Consider the following 27,474-nt stretch of genomic DNA (forward strand, 5'->3'; position numbering starts at 1 on the left):
CCGGGAGGTCTGCAACCTAAGATGGCTTTCTATGCTGACCATTCTCTTGAGATTCAGGATTGTATTATTGTTCGCCCCACTTATCTCTATCGACGCTGGAATCATGACTTACGGTTTTCTTTAGGCTCTTTTAGAGTTGGTTCTCACCACCTCAGAGCTCGGACCGATCACCATATGGATCGAGCTCATCGAATATGTCAGTTGTGTACTTTGGCAAAGGTTGAGACTGAGATCCACTTCATATTTCGATATCCTCTTTACTATGAGATGATAGGAAGATATTACTGCTTTTTCAGAGGCTGTTCTTCTCTTTCGATGTTCTTCAACTATATTAATCAGCAATGTTTGGCACTTTATCTTCAAGAGGCCACCCACCTTCGAGAGATTACTTTGCAGTGTGTTATACCTTAGGGGTGTACTACTAATCAGCTCATTACTACCTTTTTCTATCCCTTGTCTCCTTCACGGAGTTTAAAAAGGCCTTCTACTACCTCTCATTCCATATCAGTTAGATACTGCACCAATCTCACCAAAGAGCGACAATTCTACAGCGGCTCTTCACGACATTCTAAGACTAGGGATCATTCATGGGTTTACCCCTCTATTACTGATTTCTTTGTGACAAGGAAGGACCCTTAGTCCTTACCTTCTTCTTTCTTGTTTTGTCTCTTGCTTTTGTTTCCTCTTAGTCACCATTTGGTGCTTCTAATTTGGCTGGCTCTTTTGTTTGTATGCTCAATCCCATAAACCTTGTTGGTTTTTCGTGGACATTAATATTATTATCTTATCTATTGGTCTTATTGTTTCTGAGAAGTCTATTCATCTTGGGAGATTCTCAATATTGAGATAACTCTACAGCTGTGTTGATTTTATCATATCTACATTTGAAGTTGGACACGCCTATACATTTTCTTAGTGGTTGCCATCCTCCTGAGGCAGAGTTTGCTTGCAAAGTATTTGACTGAATGCTCAACCATTGCGTTGTGAAAGAAAATTGATGTCAATTTAAGCCATAGCCAATAGAGGGTTATTATATCCAGACCATACCAAAACCTTGGCTGCACCAAAATCAGAATTTGGAGCAAAACAGAACCTGATATCTTAGCTAGAAGCCATATGCATAAAGAAAATAGACCCTGAACTATATATACCAAATTCAAGTATCAATAGCCATGTGAGAAAAGAACACCTAACCATACAATCCAAGTGCAATGGCAAGTAACCATATAATTAATATTTAATTTGGAGACAAAGAAATAAAGATAGCAATATTGTATGACTATCACAAGACATGGGATACAGAATTGAAAACAGCATCATTGATCATCATGAGAGGGACCAAGTCATAGAGCATGAAGATGTGCATATAGAATATTTTATCAAGATCAATCACTAGCTTTTTTCCTCAATTTATTGACCTCCATTCTTTGTAACCTAATGTGACATAGGAGGAAAAGGGGGAGTACAAGGTAGCAATGGGCTAAAATGTAGTACTTAAAAAAAAAATGATCACTTGGATAGCTCCATAAGTGCAAAACAGATATCTTTCAATTAGCTTGGTACAAGATTAAGATTTTCCTTGGGAAGCCAAAGAAAAATAAATATTCGATTTTTGCTTGCTAATAGATATTTGCTTCCTATATTAAAATATATGTTTCTTTATTATCAAATATCCTTTCCACACTTATTAGCATTTAAATTTGTACAGTTTAGTGTGAAACAAAATGTTAAGTGTAGTAGAACTGATCTAAAACTTGAGAATATTCAGAAAACCACAATGCTATAATAATCTAGATTTCATTTTGTAGCTGGAATAAGGTAACTATTATGTTTAGTACTGGTTAAAGCTAGTCGGGCTGGGTAGTTAGGAGGTGAGGAAATGCATCGGTTGGTTTCCAACCAACCGACTCTTCTATAAGTATCTCGAATATTGTCAATATACTCAGGTTGGTTTTTGGTATTAATAAAGAAATCATTTCCTCACCTACTAGGTATTGTGGTATTAATGGTATGTTCTAGGTTTTACTTTATACGTATCTCAATTGGACTATTCTGTGTATCTGAATTTGCGTGATATTTCCACTCTACATTTTTGACGTCATTGCCCAAGTCTGAACCTAGAGGTCGGCAGCATGGAGTAATGGGAAGGCCCTTTGTACTGCTCATCCAAGTAACAAATAGTGATGGGGAAAAGGAGGAAATAACTAGGGAAGATCAGTTGACACGTCATCTGGTAATGGCCTGGGAAGTTGCGGTCGATCAATACATACAAAGGGAAGTCCATGAGAGAACAGTCCTTGAAAGTACAGTACGCAATGAACTTTTACTGCCACCAATAGTGTACAATCTACTGGGACAGATCCCTCACCTGTTAGCACAAAATTTGTTATGAGTGGAAGAGGAAAGAGCTAAGACACAAAGGGAACGGGGGAGACAACAAGTACTACAACAATTTACAGAAAGGAGGACGAGGGAGCGCGAACAACGTGGAGATTCCAAAAAGGGAAACAAACAATAAGACAATTCATGTCCCTGATTCCAAACATATATCCCAAGCAGGTACAGGGAGAAGAAACTAAGGAAGAAGTCGCTTTGAGGATACTACGTCTCCAGCAATAGGAAAAGAGACATCATAACTAGAAAGGAGGACAAGGGGATTCCACGACAATCCAAGAAGGGTTGATCGAGCATACAATTGAAGGTATAGCAAATTTGGTCATTCTAGAGACACTAGCAAGGAAGTTGGGATACAAAAATCTAGAGACACCGGCAGGGGAAGACCTCTGACAAGAGCAAAGTCAAGAAAAAGGGGATACTTTCATTAGTTCCTCCTCGAGAACAAACTTCCAATCGGGTCTTCCATCAGGAGGAAGTGTCCCATTGGGAGGTGTTCCATTGGGAGGTGTTCACATAATGGCAATAGACAAATAAAAGTTACCAAGGTTCACAGGGGCCAACTCGGAGGACTCTGCTCGCAACTGTAAAACATGTATAACTATATGGCAAGCGACTGGACAAAATGACACAGCGGAATGGCTAAAAGCCTTTCCAGCCACATTAAGGGGTATTGCCATTGATTGGTATACAGATTTGGAGGCAACAAAGAAAAACACATGGAATAATATCTGCATAGCCTTCGAGGAAGAATTTAGATTCCTGAGAGATGATGATGAAATAGTAACGAAGATTTATAACACAAGGGAAGAGTGAATCCGTCAAAGCCTACAGCAGAAGAATGAAAGAGTTGATAGGGAAACTAGATAACAAGCCGACAGATGGACTAAAGAAACGATGGTTTATCGAAGGATTAACACCATCTCTTAGGAAAAGGATGAAGATAGTCCCACCATCGACCTTTGGAGATGCATGTACCCGTGCCATGGACATAGAAAGTGAGAGTAAAACTTCCACGGCAAGAAGGCACGGAAGCTCAAGCGAAAGCTTGGGGAAGAGCAAAGAAGAATCCAAAACCATTCAAGCCCTGAGAAAAGAACTAAGGCACTTGGTGAAGGAAGTGGTAGGGAGTAAAGAAGAAAAGAAAGAAGGGAGAGAACTTTGGTGTACTGAGTGTGAAAAAAAAGGCCATACTAAAGGAGCATGCCTGAAGAAAACATTTTGTGAGATTTGTCACATACTGGGGCACACAATTAAAGATTGCTCCTATAATTTGAAAACAAGGAGCACTCAAGTATTCTTGACCCAAGGGGGGCAATCCACACCTCCCTCCACTCCGTCGAAGAACACAAATACAAAAGCCTCACCAAGGGGATATAGAAATAACGAGGAAATAACAATAATAGCAATAACAACACACCATGGCGGCCACTCCAATATGATTCCAAGGGGAGGCTGATAATTCAATGTAGGAGATGTAATGAATGGGGACATTTTGCACAAGATTGTCGAAGAGCAGGAAGACCACTCAAAGAGACTTCATGCCATTATTTCTGTCCAAACCACAAGAATTATTTTAGTGGTGGGTACAAGATTTTGCAGGACCCTTACCAGTGAGCAAATGTCATCGGTGTAAGTAGATAGTGGTGGCAACAGAGTAATTAACGAAATGGGCTGAAGTACAGGCTCTCCCATACAACATGGCTTTTAGTACAACCAAATTTTAGTATGAACAAATAGTCACGAGATTCGGGATTCCACTCCAACTAACAAGTGACTGAGGAGTACATTTTGGGAATCACAACATCAGAAGGATGACAAGTGAGTATAAAAAAATTCATTTGTTCTCGAGTCCTTATTATCTAAACAGAAAATGCCCAAGCAGAGGCCACGAACAAAGTAATAGTGGTGACCCTATATAAAACTTGTGGAGTAGAAGGGCAAGACTGGGAAGAACGGATCTTGACAATGGTGTGGACGTATAGGACTACATATAAGGCCATTACTGGACACACTCCCTTTTATCTTATGTATGGATAGGAGGCGGTCGTGCCAATAGAACATATAGTACCAAGTTTATGGGTGGCAATTCAAAACAAATTGAGTGATGAGGAGAACCTCAAGGAAACACTATGTACTTTACTCAAATTGGACAAAAAGAGGACATTTGCTCAATGGAGCATAGAGGTGGCTCAACAAAGTCAAAAATTTTGGCATAATAAGCATTTGAGGAAAATGAATTTTAAACAAGGACAACTGGTACTAAGATATAATGGAAAAAATGAGATAAAGCCAGGAAAATTCAAAGTTTGATGGCTAGGACCATTTAAAATATTAGAAATAAAGGAGAATGGAGCAATAAAGTTATCTACTTGGGATAACAAACCTAACAGAGATTTAGCAAATAAGTCTAATTTAAAAGCATATAAGCACAAAAATAAATTAGCAAGCACCCATTTTACGGGTACACAAAAAGAACAATTACACAAAACAAAAAGTATGAGTATTGAAGGAGGAAAACTTAAACCCAGTCAATATAAAGAGGAGTTACAGACATACTTGCCATAACAATGGAGAAAGCACCAACCGTATGAGCAAAAAAAGGAACACCTATACGGACGTTTGTATCACAAGAAGGAAGCATAGGTGGAGGGTGTACGATAGGGTTAGCCGTACGGAGGGAGTGCAGCCACCCATATGACAGAATTTTGTATGGAAATCAAACGTCCATCAACAGCAAGTATCCATACAGCATGGGCAGTGATTGACATTTGTATGGCATTTGCAGTCATTGACATCCATATGGAAATTGCAGTCATTAACATTTGTACGGCATGGGCAGCCATTAACATCCGTACGGCATTTGCAGTCATTGACATCTGTATGGTAGAAACAGCTGATAACATCCAAACGAGAGGAAGAGATAACATCCATACGTGAGGAGTCAATCATACCTATCAATTCTAAGATGCAAGAAAGGCTTTGTTGCAAGCAATCACATCATAAGAACGGTTGGTATAGTTGGTATAGGTGGCGTATACAAACAGTTAAAGAAATTTGGGAACTGACACATCAACACACAATGGTGAAACTAAGCATTGGAAATTCGAGTAGAGGAAACATTATCGACTCCAAAAAGAAGAAATCTGTGGCATTGCAAGCAAAGGAGGTAAGGAAGATGACAAAAAGCAAAGGGAAAGTGGCATAGAAAATCACAATCACGGCTGAGAATATTACATATGAAACTGTGATGAGAAGCAAGTGCAGGATTTAGTGGGAAAAAGTAGAGGCCAACCATCCTCTGAAGAAGGCATTATCTACAGAAAAGGTAGATAAAATCATTTTCATGTAGATTTTTGACTTAAAAGAGTTTGAAACTATACTACGGAATTCAATCACAGCGTATGAGAAATCATGTCATAAATCTGTAGTACAGTATTTCCAACAATAGGTGACAGTTTCTTATTCAGCAAAAGAAATAAGTAGGGTTTTTCGAATCCCCCATACAAGGCAAGAATTGGAAAAAACCCCTATTACAGTAGAAGACAAGAAGAAATGGTTTAAACTAATGTGTCAAAAAAATCTTACAAGTCTACAGTAGGGGTCTCAAGAAGATTTTCATTGTAAATGATGAATGGCGATGTATTGTAGATTTGGTAAAAAGTAAGCTCACAGCAAGCAGCCGCACGTCTGACATTACCCTTTGGATGTTTCCTATTGCGAAGAGTCTTTATAAAGGACTGACGTATAACTAGGCTCAATTTCTTTCTGACAGGCCCCAAGAATTCATGGAACTGAAATGCAAAGCCTTTTACATGCCTCATCATGTCGTAGCCTTATTCTTAGAAGTGGTATGCACTCAAGTGAGCACTAAACACCGAGGAACACTAGTACCGGCTAATAGGGTGGAGCCCTACAAGCTGACTATGACATACTGGCTCCATATGGATACCATAGGTGTAGGCCCTCACAATGACGGTGAACCATAGAAAAAGAAAACCAAACAAACAACAATGATCGAAGAAGAGGAAAAGGATGACGAAAGTTCACAAGAAGGCAGCGACATGGATTCATCCTCATCCAATTCATAGGAGGCAGAGATCCACCTGAGTCATCTGCAGTGGACTCCATAAGCAATGACGTTTTTACCACCTATAGAGGAGCCACTTCCAACAGGAGTATCAGAACCTCCTGAGCTTTACCAAAACTCGCCTCGTGATCTCGACAGAATTGAGGCAGTAGATAATTCCAATCCAAATCAAGCAGGAGTCAAGGAAGGAACAGGTGGCAGGCAACAAATTTCGACATGGGGGGTTTCTAGGGTATCAGTCTTGAAGATGGGGCCACTTATCTTTCTGGAACAACACTCTCGTATTAAAGTCAAAGATTTGAGGTGCGAAAAAAAGTGTGCTCATAAAGTGAGGTTAAAAACACCTCTTGGCCAAGAAATAGTCCATCTGGCTGCTCTTGCGATACAACCAGTAGGAGAGGATAAACAAACAGGGAAAATTCATACTCAGGGAAGCATGACAACAATGGCTGGTAAGCATGACAACAATGGCTGGTATGGATGTGGCAAAGACAAATACCGTCCTGTAGGAGGCAGACAAGTTACTCGATGAGGAAGGCATGGTGTCTTCTATAATGTTCCTGTTATAAAATGAATCATTTTTATAAAACCATTGTAACGGGTCATTTGATTTAATGTATCTCGAACCCATTTCTATTTATTTTTTGTTGTTTCCATAGTTGTGTCACCATCGGCAATCTTTGTACACCCTCGAAAAGTTGTCCCTGACAGGTATTTAAGCACGGTGTGTAGGTTGTCTTTAGGTATGCAATTGGGATTATTTTCTTTGTACTGCAAATTCCTGTTGGGATTCTCTGTTGTTCACCATTTCGGAAGTGAAAGATCTTCCCTATTTGGCCATCTCGGTTTCGATGGGAATCAACCCTCACCCTATTCTGTCACCTGTAATACTTCGCTCGGATCTGGCAAATCAGTGCATCATCTTTTGGCACATATATTTTCTTGAAGGAATTATCTGTATTCGAGTCTCTATTATCTCATCTGGCTTCCGTAAAACATCTTTGTGTTTGTGTTTGTGTTTGAATAAGAGTGTTCTCACTATGGGCTCAAATATCTATCTGTACCACTTCCTTTCTCTCCCGAACTGCTTCTTCCTTGGTCGTACGGCCTTCCCCCACCATCCACATCACTATACATTCTTCATGTCGTCCATCAACACCAAGTACGGCCTGTTGTACGAACATCTAGCACTCAACGTACATCCTCCTCTTTCCCTCCACCGTACTCCTTCCCAACCAATGTACGGCTCTCATTAAGCCACCATACGGCCCTTCCTTACCCTATATGGCCTCTGGATTATACAATGTACGGCCACCCAGTCTCTTCTACCGTACTCCCAATCACTACTTCACCGTACTCTACCTCTGCATCTACTGTCATACAGTCCTCAATCTGCACTGTACAGATTCATCTGTACATTGCCTACACCCTCCAACATACGTCATACTTCCTGGTAGCCTCCCATCCCGTACAGACTTCATTCCAGAGTTCCTACATAGCCATTATCACCATACAATTTACTAATCATGTTTTATACACTGCGTTGATAGCACGGGACACTACATCTTCACCCTTAGAGACAATTGCTAAGGATCAGGTAGAGATACAAAGTGAGAGTGGGGAACCACCAAACACAGCTTTTTTGCAGCCAAGGGAAAATTGTTCCTCACTAAGCTTCATGCCATGGAGCATTCTACTAGGAAGATCATGCAATAGGCCAGGGCTCAAAATCTGGAAACTGTCATAGTGGCAGCAAAGGCGTTAGCTGCCTTTATGCAGACTGACTGCCACACAGATTGGGGACTACTAGAATAGGGTGAATATTTAGAAGAGGACATGGCTACTACATGGACTGACAACTCTATCTTTCCATGGGACAGGAACAATCGCCTCTCATAGAGGCATTAACAGCTATGGAGGTTTTCTTTCGGGGAACCTTTTTGAAACTTTGAAAGGAAAAAAAAACCTAACTAAAGCTTGGGAGCTGGAAAGGAAGAGTCTTCAAAATCAGTGGACAATGGAGAAAGTTGCCAAGCAGGAAGCCTGAAACAAATAAAACGCTGCATTGGACAGCAAGGTAGCCACCACAAAAATCTAGAAGATGGACGCATTACGGGTATTGCAAGGTACCCGGACAAAGCAAAAGACAGTTGAGTGAGACTTGCAATGGCTAAGGGGAGCTCCAAGCACATGGATGTCCACTCATCCTTCCTCTTGAAGTCAAAGTTTGTTTTTGTTGGTTTCCTGTTCTGCAATCGTCTGGAAGATGACTTCTTTCTTTGGGGGGATAGATGTAGCTAGAATAAAGTAACTATTATGTTTAGTACTTGTTAAAGCTAGTCGAGCTGGGTAGTTAGGAGGTGAGGAAATGCGTCGGTTGGTTTCCAAACAAACCGACCCTTCTATAAGTATCTAGAATATTGTCAATGTACTCAGGTTGGTTTTAGGTATTAATAAAGAAATCATTTCCTTGCCTACTAGGTATTGTGGTATGAATGGTATGTTCTAGGTTTTACTTTATATGTATCCCAATTGGACTATTCTATATATCTGTGAATCTACGTGATATTTCCACTCTACAGATTTTCAAACTGAAACTACAATATTCTCAAAAGTATTCACAGCCTACTTCATTGAATAACTTACAAATGTATTTCAAACATGGCCATAAAATTCAGCAAAGAAATCTAATCTGCCATCAAAAACTGCAAATTGGCACCAACAATAATGGATGCCAGACTCCAAAAATCACCTAGAAAGGCCATGTGATTTCCCCATCCTATCCATTAATCAAGCCATAAGAAACATAGTTTGGTCCACGTGTGGCAGACCTAGGACATCTTCAAGTTAGTTGACATTAGAAACAATAGTTGTACATAGTACTAAGTAATTGCAAAGAGTTAGCCCTTGTATTATCTCAATGAAGGGTGTTTTATGGATGATGGAAGTGATTGGCAAAAAATATGAATAAGAATGACATCAAGTGAATCAAAGTTGAATTGACATTAAAATTAGCAAAAACATCTAATCTGTTAGACGTCACGATTTTCCATCAAGCATCTTCATGAGGTATCAACAAGAAGGATAAACAGAGATAAGAAGGACTGTGTGATGTCAAGTTGAAAGATTATTTGACATTGCTGATGAGAGTGATGGGGTAAGCCTGCTGCCATTGATAATTCCACTTTGATACATGAACAGTACATTAAGAGACCAAGTGATTGACTATGTTTTAAATCCAAAAGTGCTCTACTCGAACTGACTAGAAATCAATTCATGTATTTGAGATTTAAGTTGTCTAAGCCATAAATGCAAAAATAATTTTTGATTAAAGATCAAACAAGTTTTGAAGGGACCTGAAAGCTAATATACAAAAATAGTTATGAGATAAGAACAATATATTTAAAAGATCGCCAACAGCAGATTGCACAAGCAATCCATATATCGTATTTACATAAGGGTAATTTGTTATATTAAACAATATGGTTATGAGATGGCTACAATCTGTTTGGATCCATCAAAAGAACCTTAATGACAGAATTACCATAATCGCCACCAAAAAGGAAGATGCCAAGGATAATTTACTAATCATTGATACCAATTAGCTATTTCACATGGGGTGTAGTTTTTTATTGGGTTGCAGCCCTCCATAATCATGTCCCTTTGTAGTATATTGAAGAGATATAAACACCCTACCAAAGATGATATTCAATCAATCACATCATTATATATATAGGTCTCAAGGGGAGCCATTCCACCATTGGCAAGAAACACTAATTACATGTGCAAATACACTCTATCTATCATATTCCCATTGTAACATAGAATTTTAATAATGATTAGATAATATAATGTTACTGTTAACTCCAAAATTTGCACCTGAATGCCAAGGTCCTGAAACTTTAGCAATTTTGGACCAACATGGGATCAATCAGAGGCTATGGGTATCCTATGACCTCATTGAACCTCTGGGTTCTAGGGTGGCTTCTATATGATATTAACTTGATGATTTCACCTATGCTACTGAAAACTATAAACTTGATGGAAAAGGGAAGAAAAATGAAGGTGACAGACCAAATACGAAAAATGCAGACCTATATCATGACACAATGAAAACCTTAACAGATAAACACCACACACCTTGGAGAATTCGTTTTAGATATAAGTATTTCAAGAGAAGGCAAGATGAATATTATCAAAGGAAGTATATCATATTCAAATATATCACCAAAGAGCACACAGCTCACGACCTACGAATAACCAATAGTTAAACATGGAAGATGCAAAAAATGAGACATTACCAAAAGGTTTATGAACAGAACACAACTATATAGCATCAATCACCAAATCAATACAACCAAATATATGACCAAAGTTGAGTCCATGAAACTGTATTATGCTCGAAGGTCAAAAGAACAGTAGGTCAACACTTGTACAGTCCAAAGAATGAGGAAAAATACCAAGGACAACAATCTGTCACAAATGCATCAATCTGCTCTCCAAAACTGAAACCCCTCTCTATCAAAAAGAGAAGCATATATCAACCTCAAAACTCAACAGTCTCCTCAAAAATAGGGACTATGGGTCGGATATCAAAGGAAACTGCTCCAAAAAGGACTCTAGCAACTTGGGAATCATGCCAAATGTCCTCCAAACTCTGCTTCTGATATATGCCTGCGATGACAACTCAATGACAACTCAAAATACTCAAAAAATCACTCCTAAAGTCACTCAAAAGCCATCCCTGAAGACTGAACATCTCGAAATGACAACTAGGACACTTGGCAATCACACTATGCCATCACCTAAAAAGTCATCAATCATCTCCAATTCACAACTTAAGAGCTAAGTCAAAACCTCAAACTTAGGCAATTAGAACGCCACCTATCTCTTAGTCAACAAATGACTCGTGACTCCTTTTTCAAATTAATTCAAATCTCCCTCAATCTTATTATTTGGTTGCACCAAATTTATTATTAAATAACTGATTTATAGAATATCAATTATAAAATAATAATTAAATTATAAAGACACACAACAAAATAATGATAAAGTTTTATTTAACACAATAACATATAACTTAGAATGAACAAAGTAATATATTATTATGTTCAATAGAACATCTCCTTTGTCACAAATATATGGCGGACCCGAAATGATAATACAATTTTATTAAGGAAAGAATAAAAGCCAAGATAATGAGTATTTGGTTCATTTCTTCATTTGATCATCTTGGAAACAGAAAAGGAAACAATGAAGGGTTTCAAACCCTAAGACTCTTCCACCAACAATGGAGAAATTTGGAGATTTTCTTGCATTCTTCCATGCTTGGTATAACGCCAAATATGGAGTCTTCTTTTTGCCGTGACTAAGTATTGTTTGTTGGGTCAACATGACTTGATTTGCTACTATTTTGGCCGTCATGGTCGTTTAATCATGGGGCTTTCTTTTCGGCCTTTCGAACGCCATTCTAGAGCTTTCCCTACAACTGTGATTTGGTCTTATCTTCTTGGCAAAACATGTATGGGGTTGATGTTCTATGATTGAATGCTTTGATTCAAATGTGTCTTGTCTTGCTGATATCTTTGACATCATTCAGCTTCCTTATGCCATGATTGGGTCTTCATGGAGTTGTTTTGCCTTGAAACACCTAGGTCAAAAACCCTTGCCATTATTTGCTGAAGATAAGACTTGCTTTGCACTACAAAATATTCCATCCATTTATATGATTTTGAGGGTTTTACTTGAGTAATCTCTAATGGATAGATCCTTTGTTAGTTTCTTTCACTGGGCTTTTAAGAGCATGGCTGTAGTCATGTGGACTTTCTAGAGATTTGTTTGAACACTGAAGTTTCTTCCTAGTATACCAAACTTAAAAGTTAAAACCCAAAATGCTTCTTTCTTACACATGATATTTTTATACTTTCCTTATTATTCTCTTTGCATTTGGTGAGGTTCTTTTCCTGCGGTTACTTCTGGGTGATGATTATATGCTGCTTTTATTTGCTCAACCACTAGAGATTCATGTACTTGTTGGTGGAAAGTCTTCAGTTTCATTCATCAAGCAAAACCTTTGCTACTTCTATGTCAAAACCCCATCATTTTACTGAAAGTGACAACGTTTGTCAACCAATACAGATTTTATTCATTCTCTTGCTTCTGGGTTTGATCTTTTCTTCATTCTGCAACAGGAAAATATGATCTCATTTGTGTGTTGATACAGTCACACCTGCATGTTTTTTCAATTGTTTTCATCTTCCTTTTATAACTCCAGTTTTCTTGTGCACGTTGATTCTGTGTCTATGATATAGCTACCACTATTTAAGAAATCTGTAGCTATTTTGCATAGAAACCCCCTTCATATAGCTATTACATTGGATTTTTAGCTAACAGATATGCACATTTTCCTCTTTATAAACTCTAGCTCCTTCATTTATGTTCACTTACCTTCCTACTTGTAGCATATTTTCTGTGATTCATGTTTCAGCCACTCATGAAGTTTGTTGACAATGTAATGACTTCAAAATTAAATTCTTTCAGTTTGTTCAGTGTCTGACACCATTGTTATGATATAACCATCTTAAACATTTAAAATTTGTTCTTTTCCTGAGAGATTTACATTACTTCACCTTAGTCTTCATCACATCCCGCACACTCTACTTGTGGATATCTGTGCTGCTCATAAAACTATGAAGGCTGCTTGTATGTCTTTGAAAGCTTCTCTCTGCTCACTCTCAACTCTTCTTCCAGCACATTTGCATTTCGTAACAGCGACATCACTAAATTTGCAATTCATTTCTATACATAATATCATGCTTCTCACTTTTTGCTTTTGAAATGCTATTCCTTATCCTGTAGGTATGAAACTGAAAAATGTACTCATCTCATCAATCAACATTATTTTGTTATTCATTTATAGCTGTAGTGTTCATTACCATTGTTTCTGTAACTGAATTGCAAATTGTGTATGTTCTTCCTGTGACTTCTGAATGCTTTTTCCTCTGCTGTTATCTCTAAAACAAAAAGTTTCAAGCCAAAAATGACTTGTCCTTTTAATGTTTTCTGTTACTGTAGCATAGTCTGTTGTGAAAGTAAAAGGTTTCATAAATAGATACATCCCTTTAATACTTCTCTTTTGTTGTACCATTCTGATCAGCTTCTCAAGTGATCCTCTCTCTTATAGACACGTCAGGGTTAATAACCCTTGTGGGAGCCAACGGTTATATCTGTGTACCTATTAGAGATAGGATGATGCACAGAAAGCAAACATGTTAGTAATAAAACATTTCAAATGATTGTGACTACCTCTCTTTCTGTTGGTAGATGTGTCTGTTCTGTAAGTGCATAGCATAATAATAGCATAGAATATTTATGCATGAGGTGAGGTGCTCCACCAATGCTTAGATTTGCTGGATCTAACACCTTCTCTTGTGTATGCACGATTTGAACACTTGGACACACAATGGACCAAAGCATCAAACAACTGAGACCAGAGCAACGCAACATAGCCAGTCATTATAGGCAATGGTTGGTTCCTTGTGACCCTCTTTTATTCTGTGCTTTTCCTTTTCATGTTATGCATTTACATAGAGTAAGAAAATATACCAATAGATTTAGGGGCTACTCTCACAGCCAATTGTGTGAGAGCCATTTACCTTCAGTATTTATTTCATTTCAACTTTGCAAATATCAATTTGTATATCATGATATACAACACAAAGAACATTTATTTACTATATTTTAGCTCTGAATGAAAAATGATTTGGCAGTTCGAACATAAACAGAATAATGAAAATGTGTACTTCACTTTCACTTGATCATTGTTTGGAACTGAATTTTAACATATGCCAAAATTGAGTAACAGTTTTGGCGACCTTTGCTGATTTGTTTCCTACTAGAAATTTGACCAGTGGCCTCTAACATCCATTGGGCAATAGAATCTTGAAAACACGCATTTTTAGGACATGAAAATAGAGTTGAATGATTTGTGTATTGGCTGATTGGATCAGGTAGGTATGTATGAGCAGGTTCAATGGGGTTAACATTAGACATTCATCAGATCTGTTGATATGCAGGTATCTAATCCAGTTAGCAAGTACAGGAGTACTTTATTTCTGTTTTCCACTATTTAGATCAGTCAAACACATAGGAATGAGCCTATTAGATGTGATGACTTTTAGACTTGTATGTATTTGTATGGTTGATCCAAATAGTGATGACTTCAGCTTTGACTCCAGATTTCAGCTTTGGACTTTTGACCTTTGACCAGCAACCTTAAAATGTTAAAATGTGTTCAAAACATTTAGGGAAACCGAGAACTGAAAACTCAAAACATTGATAACCGCCTATTTGAGTATGCTAGAGTGGATGCATGTGTAAAGGTTAAACATTAGGTATGCAGGTCAATAGAGTACATGGTAGGATGACCTATTCTCTTGTATATGTGATGTGGAACCTTGGCATGGACTAACTCTAGGATGAATGAATATGCGACTGTCAATGTGACACACTAACATGTGACACATTAACCACTAATTGTGCATCAGCACTTAGGGAAAACCAAAACCTCTAAATGGGAACAAGACACCAAAGCAAACTAACCTAATATGTACAAGTTTGTCATGTCCCCTTCTCAGTGCTAAATAGATGGGCATAATTTAATCTATCTCCACATCCGGATGGATTAAATATTATTTGACAGGATGTTTACCAGTCACAACAGGAGTTAAAGCGACCTCACTTCAGAACTTCATTAAACTGAGAGGAAAAAATTAAGTCATTTCAATATTATAAGCTATACACTTTATAAAATGTCTTAAAGGCACTACAGGACGAAAATGTGGTTTTATCCCACATTCCTCATGCCAACGTCTTTCCCTCACTTCGAGGTTATAAAAAGGAGAGCATACATTGGGATTGTCACCATGAAGAATGATATTAAACATTCAAATAAACTACTGGTTGCTTTAATGTGACTGGATTGTGACTTTGAGGACGAAAACCCTCAAGTCTGGTAAATTTAGGAGCTGGACGAAAACCCAAGCTTCCCCAAATTGCAGCTAAGTGCGGATGGGCAAATTCGGCAAAGAAGTGTTGACTGGCAAGTGCAGAATATTACAGTGGTTGGAAAGAAACTGTGATACACGGGTGATAGTATCTCGAGTTTGTGAAGGAGAACGGCGTATTTGAACAGCCGCAGGGGTCATACGGGTTAACGTAGTGCTAATGAAACTCCAGTCGGGCGGTTGGTAACCGTGGTAGGCCTTCCCAACGTGATTACATCCTGAATCTGCCGCCTGGATGTCTACAGCTGACACCAATATTGCACAATCTGGAGTTAGTCGATTGTGGTATTCTCAAGAAGTCGGAGCAGACTGCGAGCTTATTGGTCTATCCCGCACCCGCGTTACAGGAGTTTTGCTGCTGCTTCAATACTGTGTTCGGGTTTATGGTTGAAGTTCCAGTCAAGACGTTTGAACGTGGGTTACCTCCAGTGTTTTCCAACCACGTTACAACGACGGGTCTGTTGCTATATATCCCTACTTTTCATTGATTAATAGACTTGCGATTTAATTTATGGGTGCCAATTGTTGTATGTGGAGATATAATGCAAAACGATGTCTCTGCATACTACCTATTTCAAAATACAAGGAAACATTTAATGTCTCGCTGTGTGTAGTTTGATTTAGTCTTGGTTTTCAAATTCGGTCTGAGACTTTCTAATAGGTTGGATTGCTCAGTTTATTGCTGAAGTATCATCTTCTATTTAAAACTTAAACAGTGATTTGGAATTAATTGAATAGCTTGGTTAAAGGGGTCATACGGTGTTTTGGGGTGGCAACTGTTTGATTTAATGTTCAGATACTAAACATACAACATTTTAAGGACAAAATCAAGTGCAGAATAGTACAAAGTTGAAACTCATAGATCATACCTCGAAGCATGGCTTGAGGTGAATCCCATTCAAAGGAATAGACAGAACTTTTCGTTCCATTGTTGCAAGCTGAAATGCATCCCGGCCTAGTTTTTAGAACATCCTACTTTAGGACCTGATGGAGCCCAAATTTTTGGGCCTCCGTTTGAGCATTTTCTCATTTCTGTTACCTGTAAGTTAATGTCTTCATAGTTTTGTTTTTGTCAGTCTACTATGAAGGTGGAACTAACAAGCACTCCACATTTTCAATGGGATGAAAAAATTCATGGATATGTTGAACCTTTCTAGATTATAAGGGAAGACAATGATGGTGAGTTTATACCATAGTTACACCGCCCTAGGGGACGGGGGGACGGGGGAACAAATTTCCGAGACGGGGGGATAGAGGGACCTTGATTTGGGGATGGCGAGGGGACGGCGGGGGGACGGGGGGGTGGCGAAGGGAGCAAGGGTGTATGTACTATACATATGATACTTAAAATGCTAGTTATGACAAGATGTACTACAATTATACAATATAAGATACATAGATGTAAAAAAACATTGAACATTGCACTGAAGTTTTCAACTAGAACGTCATGATTCATGATCAAATAAGTTATAACAAACAAACAATGAACATCAAAAAATATTCGAAATAATAAATAGTAGTCTATATATCAGTCTTCAGATCAATAGTATGAGTATCTAGATTCTACTATCTAATAGTAATCAATGATCATATGACTATCTAAGATGATTACAATTAAGTATCATGTACCATGAACCATGATATCAAAATAAGTATATAATGCAAACAAAAAATACAAGTCTCCAAGAGTCCAAATCAAAATGCCAAATCAATGATCAATGATCAATGATCATCCCTTGGAGGTTGAAACTCATCACCACTAGAACTATCAGTCTCTCCAAGATCAAGAGCTGAAAAGGGAACACCAACTAGCCCTGTGGTTGGATCTAAAGCATCCTCCTCATCAATCTGCGATGGCTCCTCGGGCTCTACATCCCATCGTGATGCTGGGCTTTCCTTGTACACACTTGTGGTGCGGTCATTGATACACAACACACTGTGTACAGCCACTAGCTTCTCTGCTCTTTGAGAGGTAAGTCTATTCCTCTTAAGAGAGTGGATGAAGCTATATGTAGACCAATTCCTCTCAGAAGCTGAGGAACTAGAAACCTGAGATGAAAAATAATTGGCTAATGTAAGACTCGGGAATTAGAAGTTGAACAATGATCATTGAACAATAAACAATGAAAAGTTAAAAGTTGAGGAACTAAGTACCTGGGACAGCAAACGAATAGCTAGTGTGGTGGTTGTAGATTTCGGTCCATAAGCTGACCACCACAAAATGGGATCCTCTTGTGCCATAGTCTTGATATCCACCTTTGCCGCTTGTTTGTAACCCCTAAGAGTAGCAAATTTGGTCCACTCAATGCGAACCTTAGCTGCTGTCTCAGGGTCATACATCCTGTCTATGCACTTGAAGAACCCTTCCTTCACCTAAAAAAATTTAAAAAGTACAAATTATTAGCAAATAGAAGAATCAAGATACTAGTAATGTGAATGATTTTAATTCATAAAATGATAAGAATCTAAGTCTTAAAGTGTTATATAATAATAATAATATAAATCACCTCATCATCGTGAAGTGGTGTAACTCTACCAGGCCTAGTCATGTACCACCTCGGATTCAATGTATATGTAGCCATGTGTAAGGGTGTGTTAAGTTTGTCTCATCTACGTTGAATAATAGGCCGAATGTGATCATTGTAGAAGGCTAATGTGGGGTCCTTCTCTCGCACAACTACCCTCATCTGCCCAAGCACAGAATCAATGCACTCATACACCTCTCCAAGTGTGGGTGCATCCCCATCTCCATACCTGATCACCTCAAAGACTGGCCTAATAATAGAAACAATGTATTTTGCATCGCTCCAAAATACATCACTCTTACCTATATCCTTCACCCTTATCCCCTGCTCTGACCTGGAACCATCCCACCTATTCCATTCATTTGTCATAACCATTAGTTGCAGTGGCTCTTGCAAATCAAGCATTCTCTCCAAGAGAATGAAATAGGATGCATATCGTGTCTCAACTGGCTTCAAGAACTCCTTGTTGGCGAAGCTCCTAAATAGTGCATGTGAGGTGTGGTGGTTGCAGATATACATCTGCACATCTCTAGCATCACTCACCACTCCCTTTATCCAACTAATCTTCCCCATGTCCTTTAGAGCATTGTTCATAGCATGCACACAACAAGGAGTCCACCAAATATGCCGATATGTGGCCTCAATAAGCCTCCCTGCAGCTCTGCACACATGAGCTGCATCTGTCACTACTTGGACCACATTTTGTGGCCCAATCTTCTCAATGGCTTCCCGAAGAATCTGAAACTGAAAATCAGCATCTTTTCGATGCCCCGAACAATTAACCGCCCTAAGAAAGAATGGGCCCTCTGTACATGTGACTATGACATTGATGAGTGGACGGTGTCTAATGTCCGTCCACCCATCCATGACAACGCTACACCCCGATTCCTCCCAAACAGCCCTCATGGTCTCCATGGACTCACCAATCTTGGCATACTCATCATCCAAGATTTTAGTCCTCAATTTGTGCTCACCTGGTGGCACATATGATGGTAATCCCGCCTTCGTTACTTTCTGAAATGCCTCCTTAAAATAAGGAGACCGAGCAATGTGAAGTGGAACGCCATTGGCAAATAACATTCTCCCAATGTATGCATCTAACTTCTCTCTCGTCTGGGCTGCAAACAATTCTGCTATAGGGTTGTTGTCACTAGACTGTGCCCTGCGTTTCCCCTTGCTCGTCTCAGCTGCTACTACACCTATAGAGCTATAAGTAGAGGAAGGTACGGAGGTTGCCCCTGGCAATGAAGTAGATGAAGCTCTATGCTGTGGTCTAGAAGAAGACATGCGTCGGTGTTGTTGCCCTGTATTTGTTGCTCATGCACCTCCTGTATAGTCTGAATCTATTGCCTACCAGCCAAAGTAGTAGGCACTGGAAGGCCCAAGTCCTCTGGAACTCCCCAAAACTTGTTGAATTCAATTCTAATCTTCAAGTTTGTGGATTCACCCAAAAACTTACATGGTTGGACACCTTTACCTGTCCAAAAGAGGAAATGTGCATTCACTCTAGTGATGCTACCATACCAATCTTCATACCAATCTTCACCACAAATATTGCATCTCCACTTTCTTGTGCCACCTGTTCCTTGTCCGCTTGTTATTCTAGTGGCAAATTGTTTTAAAGGAGATTTTGGATCAAACTTACCCCTAGTCCACTGTGCCAAAGCTAGGGAGGGGCAATCAGTAGATGGAGTACCAGATAGTATAAAACCAGTACCCATGGAAGTGGAACTAGTTTGGGCCCCTTGCTGATTTGGCCCAACCGGAATTGCGATGTCACTCTCATGGTCACCCCTCTCAACAGTGTTATCATCATCCTCAACCCCAACCTCAGGCTCAAGCTCATATTCTGATTCACTGCCACTATTTGAATGAAATTCCATCTCATCATCACTATGAGTATTCATTGTGACACTGCATTTCACAAAATGAAAAAACAAAAATTAATAAAGCTAAAATATTGAAATTTATAATTTATAAATGATAATCATAATCGACGACTTCCACTCTCTTAGAACTATATTGGAAAAAATTTATTAAAAAAATTTTTTTTTTTTTAAAAACAAAAAAAAAAAAAAAAAAATTTAAAACGAAAATTGACTTCCAATGGTTCCATAGGATTTGGGCTTTTCTGAGCCGATTTCAATATGTAAGAATTAACCAAAAAAGTTAAAAAATTTAAATTTAACTTTTTTTGTTAATTCTTACATACTGAAATCGGCTCAGAAAAGCCCAAATCCTACGGAACCATTGGAAGTCAATTTTTTTTTTTTTTTTTTTTTTTTTTTTTTGTTTTGTTGGTTTTTTTTTTTGGTCTTGTAATATAGTTCGAACAGAGTGGAAGTCATCAATTTAAACAATCGTAAATAGATATTTCAAAGAGTTCAATGATAACAGAGGTCGTCTAAACAAACAAAAACATTCATAAACATGCATTTCAAAATCATACAAATTCATTAGAAAGTTAGAAACCCTACCTTTTGCTTTAAAAACTTCAACAAGATTTGGTGAACCGGAACCTAGAACCACCCTCCTCTTCTTCTTCTTGCTCCTAAGCTCTCCTTTTTCACTTGCAAACACTCTCTTCACTCTTGCACAAACCCTTATCTCAGCTCTTCACTCTTCTTCTTCTTGCTGTTGCAAACAATGAGAAATGCAAATGTGAATCAAAATGAAGAATAGAAGGGTTTTAAACAAAGGAGGAGGAATGGATGGGCCCCACAATCCAATACAATAAATAAAAAACATTAAAACATTTTAAAAATGCGTTCAACTTTTTTGTTTTTTTATGTCTTTTTTGCTTGCCGCGGGAGACGTCCAGGCATGCCCCCACAACGAAGGAGACTCCTTGCCGTCCCCCCGCACCCGTCTCGGAGACGTCTCGCCGTCTCCGGCGGCGGTGTCGCTTTGAGTGGCGCCGCCCGAAACGCCGAGACGTCGTCCCCCCGTCCCGAGGACGTCCCCGTCTCCGAGACGGCCCAAATTTTGGGGGGGGACGCATCCCCGTGTTACACTGGTTTATACTTCATCATGTGGAGGATAATCATAACCTTGGCTTCATTGTCCCAGTACATGAACCTCTCCCACCCCAATACTTCATGTGTTTTATCTTATACAAATGGTTAGGATCACAGACTGTTTTGCCAGTTTCATCTAGACATCTTATTCCGCTAGAGAAATATCCACCTCCAACTGAATTACTAGATTTGCAGCCACTTCCTGTATCTGCATTAAGAGGTCCTTCATATGAAGCTTTGTATTAGCAATTCAAGCATTTCAATCCTATTCAAACATAGGTGGGGAGAGAGTACATCTTGATTTGTTCACATTGCACCTGTAGCTGCACTTGCAAAGGATAGATGTTGTGAACAGGACAGGTCATTGGATGTTATTATCTATATACTTAAGCAGAGGATATCAGACTTATGAGCTGAACTTACAGACAAAGAGATTGCTCTGAAAATAGCTTGCCAGTTCCTCAAATGAATGGGCAGATGTTGGATATGAACATAACTGGAAGACATAGACAATGAAGGATATAGAACGATATCAACCAAAATTCCACCAACGATGATTGTTCCTTGTCTATGTTCAAATGAAGTTATTCAAATGGTGTCGATATCCATCAAAGCATGCTTGAATGCATATTTTCATCATATATCTCTGTCAGAATCACCATGCACAATGTCCATTCAACACGATAAACAAGTGAAATGAAGATTTGAAATGGTGAAGTGGAGATGACCAAATATTGAATACCAATGAACAACATACGGCAGATAAAAAATGAAGATCTTGGAAGCTAAGTCCATCTACAATGGACAAGTAAGGGAAAGCAATGAAAAATATAAATGTGTCGAGACACCTCCATAAACAGTAAACAAACAATGAGCCATCGTGGATGTCTAAATAACCAAATAATGATTGAAGTATTTGCGCACCGCAAGAATTCAGGAACAAAAAGATTGATGAACTTATGATCTGGGCGACAAGATTCATATCATATATCGTGCAGCAATAATAAAATTATATGGAGAAGCACGGGAATATCATTCATAGAGAAGTTAAATGCCATGAGCAATTAAAAGGAATGAGCCTGTACAGGTATGGAACGCACAATGATACCATGTCGATTAAGATTGAAAGATGAGTATGAAGGAATGATAATCTGCAAAATAATCAAAACATTATAGCATGGGGAGTTTAATAAATATTCGAAACATTATTTGTGCTGCTAAACGTTTGACGAGTCACTATGTGAAGGTCTTCGATTTGTTAATGAACTACATATTTGCGAGACAAAGTGCTGTCAGCCATTTAAGAGGAAGATTATGAACCAACAACAATGTATTATGTTTTAACTGAAAGGGTGTCATTTATTAGAAATACAACTTCAATGCTGAAGAGTCACATTTCTTATTACATGAAATATAAATATGGAGTGACTTAAAATAAGCAAGGGAGATTCGAAAACATTCAGATTCACATTTTCAAAAGAATAGCATTTTATATTATTTTGTATGGAGGGATAAGGAGCTTAATATGGCTTTTCTAATGTAAATTCTACTATTTTATTTTAATAATAAAATAAAATGTTCTTTGTTTATTATTAAAGGCGTGGAGATTCAAACTACAAATGAATTGTCCTTTGTAATTATTTTTTGGAATTCTGTATACAATTTAAATGTCAGATAAGTGGACATGGTCATTTAGCATTTTAAATTGGATCATCACAAATATTGTGAAATATATAGTTGTTTTCTTATCTGTGTCTAGTTTGTCTCCCTACCAGAGGAGTTAAAGTTCAATCTGGACGAATTTAAGATTGCTTAATATTTGGTCTGTCGCATCTTGATTATTTAACTGTTGGCCGTTTGAGTAAATTGAGCTTTATAAAGTTGTAAGTGAAAATTCACTAAAGTTAACTCTATTGCCCAAATGAGCAAAGGCAACAGTCTTTCTATTATTGAAGTCAAAAAATCTATATCTTCCTTTCTACAAGCATCAAATTCATTATTAACAAACCTTATACAAAACATTCAATTATTTCAAGTACTCAGCATTCAATTTCATTTTAGTCGAGTTCAAGGACCTTGCTAGCCGGAGAACTCCAAAGCTTAAATTCTCTATAGAAAAGCTCTGGACCCAGTGATCAAGTTCGAGGAGCAAGTCTACCTGCCTAGGTGTAGTAGAGCCTAAAGTGCAGGGGAATCGAGAAGTATTCCTATTCATTGGCCAGAACTGATTGAGAAGTCCTATTGGATAAGTCGCATGCTCTTGAATTTCCAATCTACGGTTTTGGGATCCAACAGGACCAAGTCTCCTTCCTTGAAATACCTATCAGTCACTTTCTCAAACATCCTCTTAGTGAGAAGTTGCTAATACTCAATTTTCTGCAATTCCTTACCCCTCTCTTCCTCTAACTCCAACAACTTAGTGTACTTAGTTTCAAAGGGTCATTCTCCTCAAATAACACTAACTAATCAACAAGTTGTAGGGATGTAAACTCTATTGAAATAGGCAGTCTAGCCTCTTTTCCATACACCAGAACATAAGGGGTTGTCCCAATAATTTGTTTAGGGGTGATACCATCCAACAATAGGGAAGATTTCAGCTTTGAATGCCAGTCCCTCTTGGTCTCCTCTAAAGTTCTTTTGATTATCCTAAGAAAATTCTTGTTTGTACTTTCAGCCAAACCATTTCCCTGAGAATAGTAGTTTGATGAAGTGTTCAGAGAAATGTTATTATTTCAGGGCCATTCAGCAAATGATAAGGAATAATAAAAAAATGATTGAATCAGGGACACCAAACCTGGTTATCAAGTCATCATAGAAATTTAATACAACATATTCATTGGCCACCCTTAGTGCCACAACTTCAGTCCAACATGTGAAATAGTCAGTTGATGTTAAAATCCACTTCTAATTTGCACTTGAACTTGGATTAATGGGGCCCACAAAATCAATCCCACATCTCATAAATGGTTGATCAACTAGAATAGGTTGCAAAGGTAAGGCAGCAAGCCTTTCCATGCTTGCAAATAAGGTACATTTTCACATTTTCTTGCCCAACCATGGGCATCTTTGAATAAATCAGGCCAATAATAGCCTACTCAGAATTTTATATGCTGTAGTTTTGGGGGAATAATGACCTCCTACATCATGAAACTGTTCTAAAAGTTTGCTAATTTGTCCAAGATCAATACATCTTAACAACATACCACTATGATCCTTTCTGAATAAAATATTGTCAATCGAAACATAAGGTATTGATTGCAGTCTGAAATACCTGTGTTCAGCTCTATCCAACCTTGAAGGGCATTCCCTTATTTGCAAATAGTGAACCATTTCATTCACCCAACTAGCTGGCTCATTTTCAGCTTCTACATCATTAACCAGCAATGTCTCTTGACTGTTTTTTGCTTCTTAAATGGTCTCATCAGCCATCTGCTCACATAAACTTTTACCAATAACATGTTTAGTAACATGTATGTCTACATCATACTCCATGACACATGTAATCCAGCCTGCACATTTTTCATTCAGATCCCTGCTTAGTAGAAATTCCTTCACACTAGGATGAGAAACCATCAACTATATCCTACTATTAGAAACTACAAGCTTGAACTGTTTAAGACTTTTAATTACAGCAAGTACATGTTTTTTCTACAAAATTGTACCTTTGTTCATACTCCTCTAAACCTTCACTGAAAAATGCTATAGGTTGTTCCAAACCTTAAACATTTTTTTGCACCAAATATGCTCTCAAGTATATAGAGAGATCATCTCAGTATGATATTCTTGGAATCGCATAATTATCAAGGATCACTTCTGTAAATGTAATAACATTACCATTGTATTGATGTGTTTCAAATGCAGATCTGAATGACTTATAAATATGAGAGGAGACATGTCTCTATGGTTAATTATCATTAAACAATATATTAATAATAACATATATATCTATATATATAAGAGTATTTTCTAAATGATGATTTACCAATAACAATAAAAGATTTATCTCCAGGTCAATTCAATCCAATTGAAGCTACAACCTTAACACTCCCTCTTAGCCAGGGAGGATTGTTATAGAACATATTATGCTCTCAAGTAAATGAAGAGATATTATCTCAATATGATATTCCTAGAATGGCATAATTAACAAGGATTGCTTCTGCAAATGTAATAGCATTACCATTGTATTGATGTGTTCCAAATGCAGATGTGAATGACTTATAAATATGAGAAGAGAAGACATGTCTTATGAAGAGATATGTCTCTATGGTTAATCATCATTAAACAATATATTAATATATCTATATATATATAAAAGAGTATTTTCAAAATGATGATTTACCAATAACCATAAAAAAATAATCTCCAGGTCAATTCAATCCAACTAAAGCTACAAGCTTAACACTCCCTCTTAGCTAGGGAGGATTGTTATAGAGCATATTATGCTCTCAAGTATATGGAGAGATATCATCTCAGTATGGTATTCCTAGAATGGTATAATTAACAAGGATGACTTCTGCAAATGTAATAACATTACCATCATATTGATGTGCTCTAAATGTAGATCTAAATGACTTATAAATATGAGAGGACGAGACATGTCTCTATGGCTAATCATCATTAAACAATGTATTAATAATAACATATATACATACATACATACATATATAGAAGTAGACATAAGAGTATTTTCTAAATGATGATTTACCAATAAGCATAAAAGATTTATCTCTATGTCAATTTAATCTGACTAAAGCTACAACCTTAACACTCCCTCTTAGCCAGGGAGGACTGTTATAGAACATATTATGATCTCAACTATATCGAGAGATATCATCTCATTATTATATTCTTGGAATAGCATAACTAACAAGGATCACTTCTTCAAATGTAATAACATTACGATTGTATTGATGTGTTTCAAATGCAGATTTGAATGAGCTATAATTATGAGAGGAGACATGTCTATATAGTTAATCACCATTAAACAATATATGAATAATAACATATATATAATTATATATATTATGTATATTATATATATGCGTAGATATAAGAGTATTTTCTAAATAATGATTTACCAATAACCATAAAAGATTTAGCTCTAGGTCAATTCAATCCGACTAAAGTTACAATCTTAACACGCCCTCTTAACTAGTGAGGATTGGTATAGAACATATTATGCTCTCAAGTATATGGAGAGATATCATCTCAATATGATATTCCTAGAATGACATATACAACAAGGATCGCTTCTGCACATGTAATAACATTACCATCGTATTAATGTGTTCTAAATGCAAATCTGAATGACTTATAAATATGAGACAAGGAGACATGTCTCTATGGTTAATCATCATTAAACAATATATATATATATATATATATATATATATATATATATATATATATAATAAAATATCTCTATTATATTATATATAAGTAGATATAAGAGTATTTTCTAAATGATGATTTACCAATAACCATAAAAGATTTATCTCCAGGTCAATTCAATCAAACTGAAGCTACAACCTCAATACTCCCTCTTAGCCAGGAGGATTGTTATAGAACATATTATGCTCTCAAGTATATAGAGAGATATCATCTCAGTATGATATTCCTGGAATAGCATAATTAACAAGGATCATGTCTACAAATATAATAACATTACCATCGTATTGATGTGTTCCAAATGCAAATCTGAATTACTTAAAAATATGAGAGGTGGAGACATGTCTCTATGGTTAATCATCATTAAACAATATATTAATAATAACACACACACACACACACACACACACACACACACACACACACACATAAATATATAATATTATATTATATTATATATAAGTATATATAAGAGTATTTTCTAAATGATGATTTACCAATAACCATAAAAGATTTATCTCCAGGTCAATTCAGTCTGACTAAACCTACAACCTTAACAATCCCTCTTAACAAGGGAGGATTGTTATAGAACATATTATGCCCTCAAGTATATGGAGAGAGATCAGCTCAGTATGATATTCTAGAATGGAATGATTAAGGATATCAACATATATCAATCACCTTAGATGTTATCTTTCAATATAATCCAAAGTATGATTCAACAAGAAATATCAATCATATGTTATTCATCATACTTATATTCTTTTGGTATGTGTACTAGCATCAAATCCTAGATGCCTACCAAAAGAATACGTTATATCTTGAAAAGATGTGCATTATTTGATCTCCGGCACTCGAGGACAACAATTAAATGTAAACTATTAGATAACAGTCATGATCTCAAGGACAACCACTTAATCTAGTCCATCATGACAAGTATCATGACCTCTAGCACACTTCAACACATCATCTTAATGTAGTCTATCATAATATGT

General features: G+C 37.4%; 2 protein-coding genes across 5 annotated transcripts in view; both read right to left on the reverse strand.

The window, feature by feature from the left end:
* Nucleotides 1-27,474, reverse strand: part of LOC149569670 (putative serine/threonine-protein kinase SIS8) — a 311,948-nt gene that overhangs the window by 75,570 nt on the left and 208,904 nt on the right. The window lies entirely within an intron of this gene.
* On the reverse strand, nt 17,272-17,937 carry LOC149569671 (uncharacterized). Its single transcript, XM_089823430.1, has 2 exons — nt 17,704-17,937; nt 17,272-17,598 (listed from the first exon to the last, which is right to left on the reverse strand). Exons 1-2 carry the CDS (start codon nt 17,887-17,889, stop codon nt 17,272-17,274), a joined length of 513 nt encoding a protein of 170 aa, XP_089679556.1. The 5' UTR covers nt 17,890-17,937.

This window comes from Cupressus sempervirens, chromosome 3 (assembly GCF_028749045.1).
Source record: "Cupressus sempervirens isolate cs-2001-9-10 chromosome 3, ASM2874904v1, whole genome shotgun sequence".
In the NCBI taxonomy this organism is placed as follows: domain Eukaryota; kingdom Viridiplantae; phylum Streptophyta; class Pinopsida; order Cupressales; family Cupressaceae; genus Cupressus; species Cupressus sempervirens.

What these genes read in the sequence shown, in the direction of transcription:
- LOC149569671 (XM_089823430.1), bottom strand. Translation starts at nt 17,889, where the DNA reads ATGTATGACCCTGAGACAGCAGCTAAGGTTCGCATTGAGTGGACCAAA. An exon ending in CTATTCGTTTGCTGTCCCAG is followed by an intron (nt 17,599 to 17,703) that starts GTACTTAGTTCC and finishes TTTTCATCTCAG; the next exon opens with GTTTCTAGTTCCTCAGCTTC.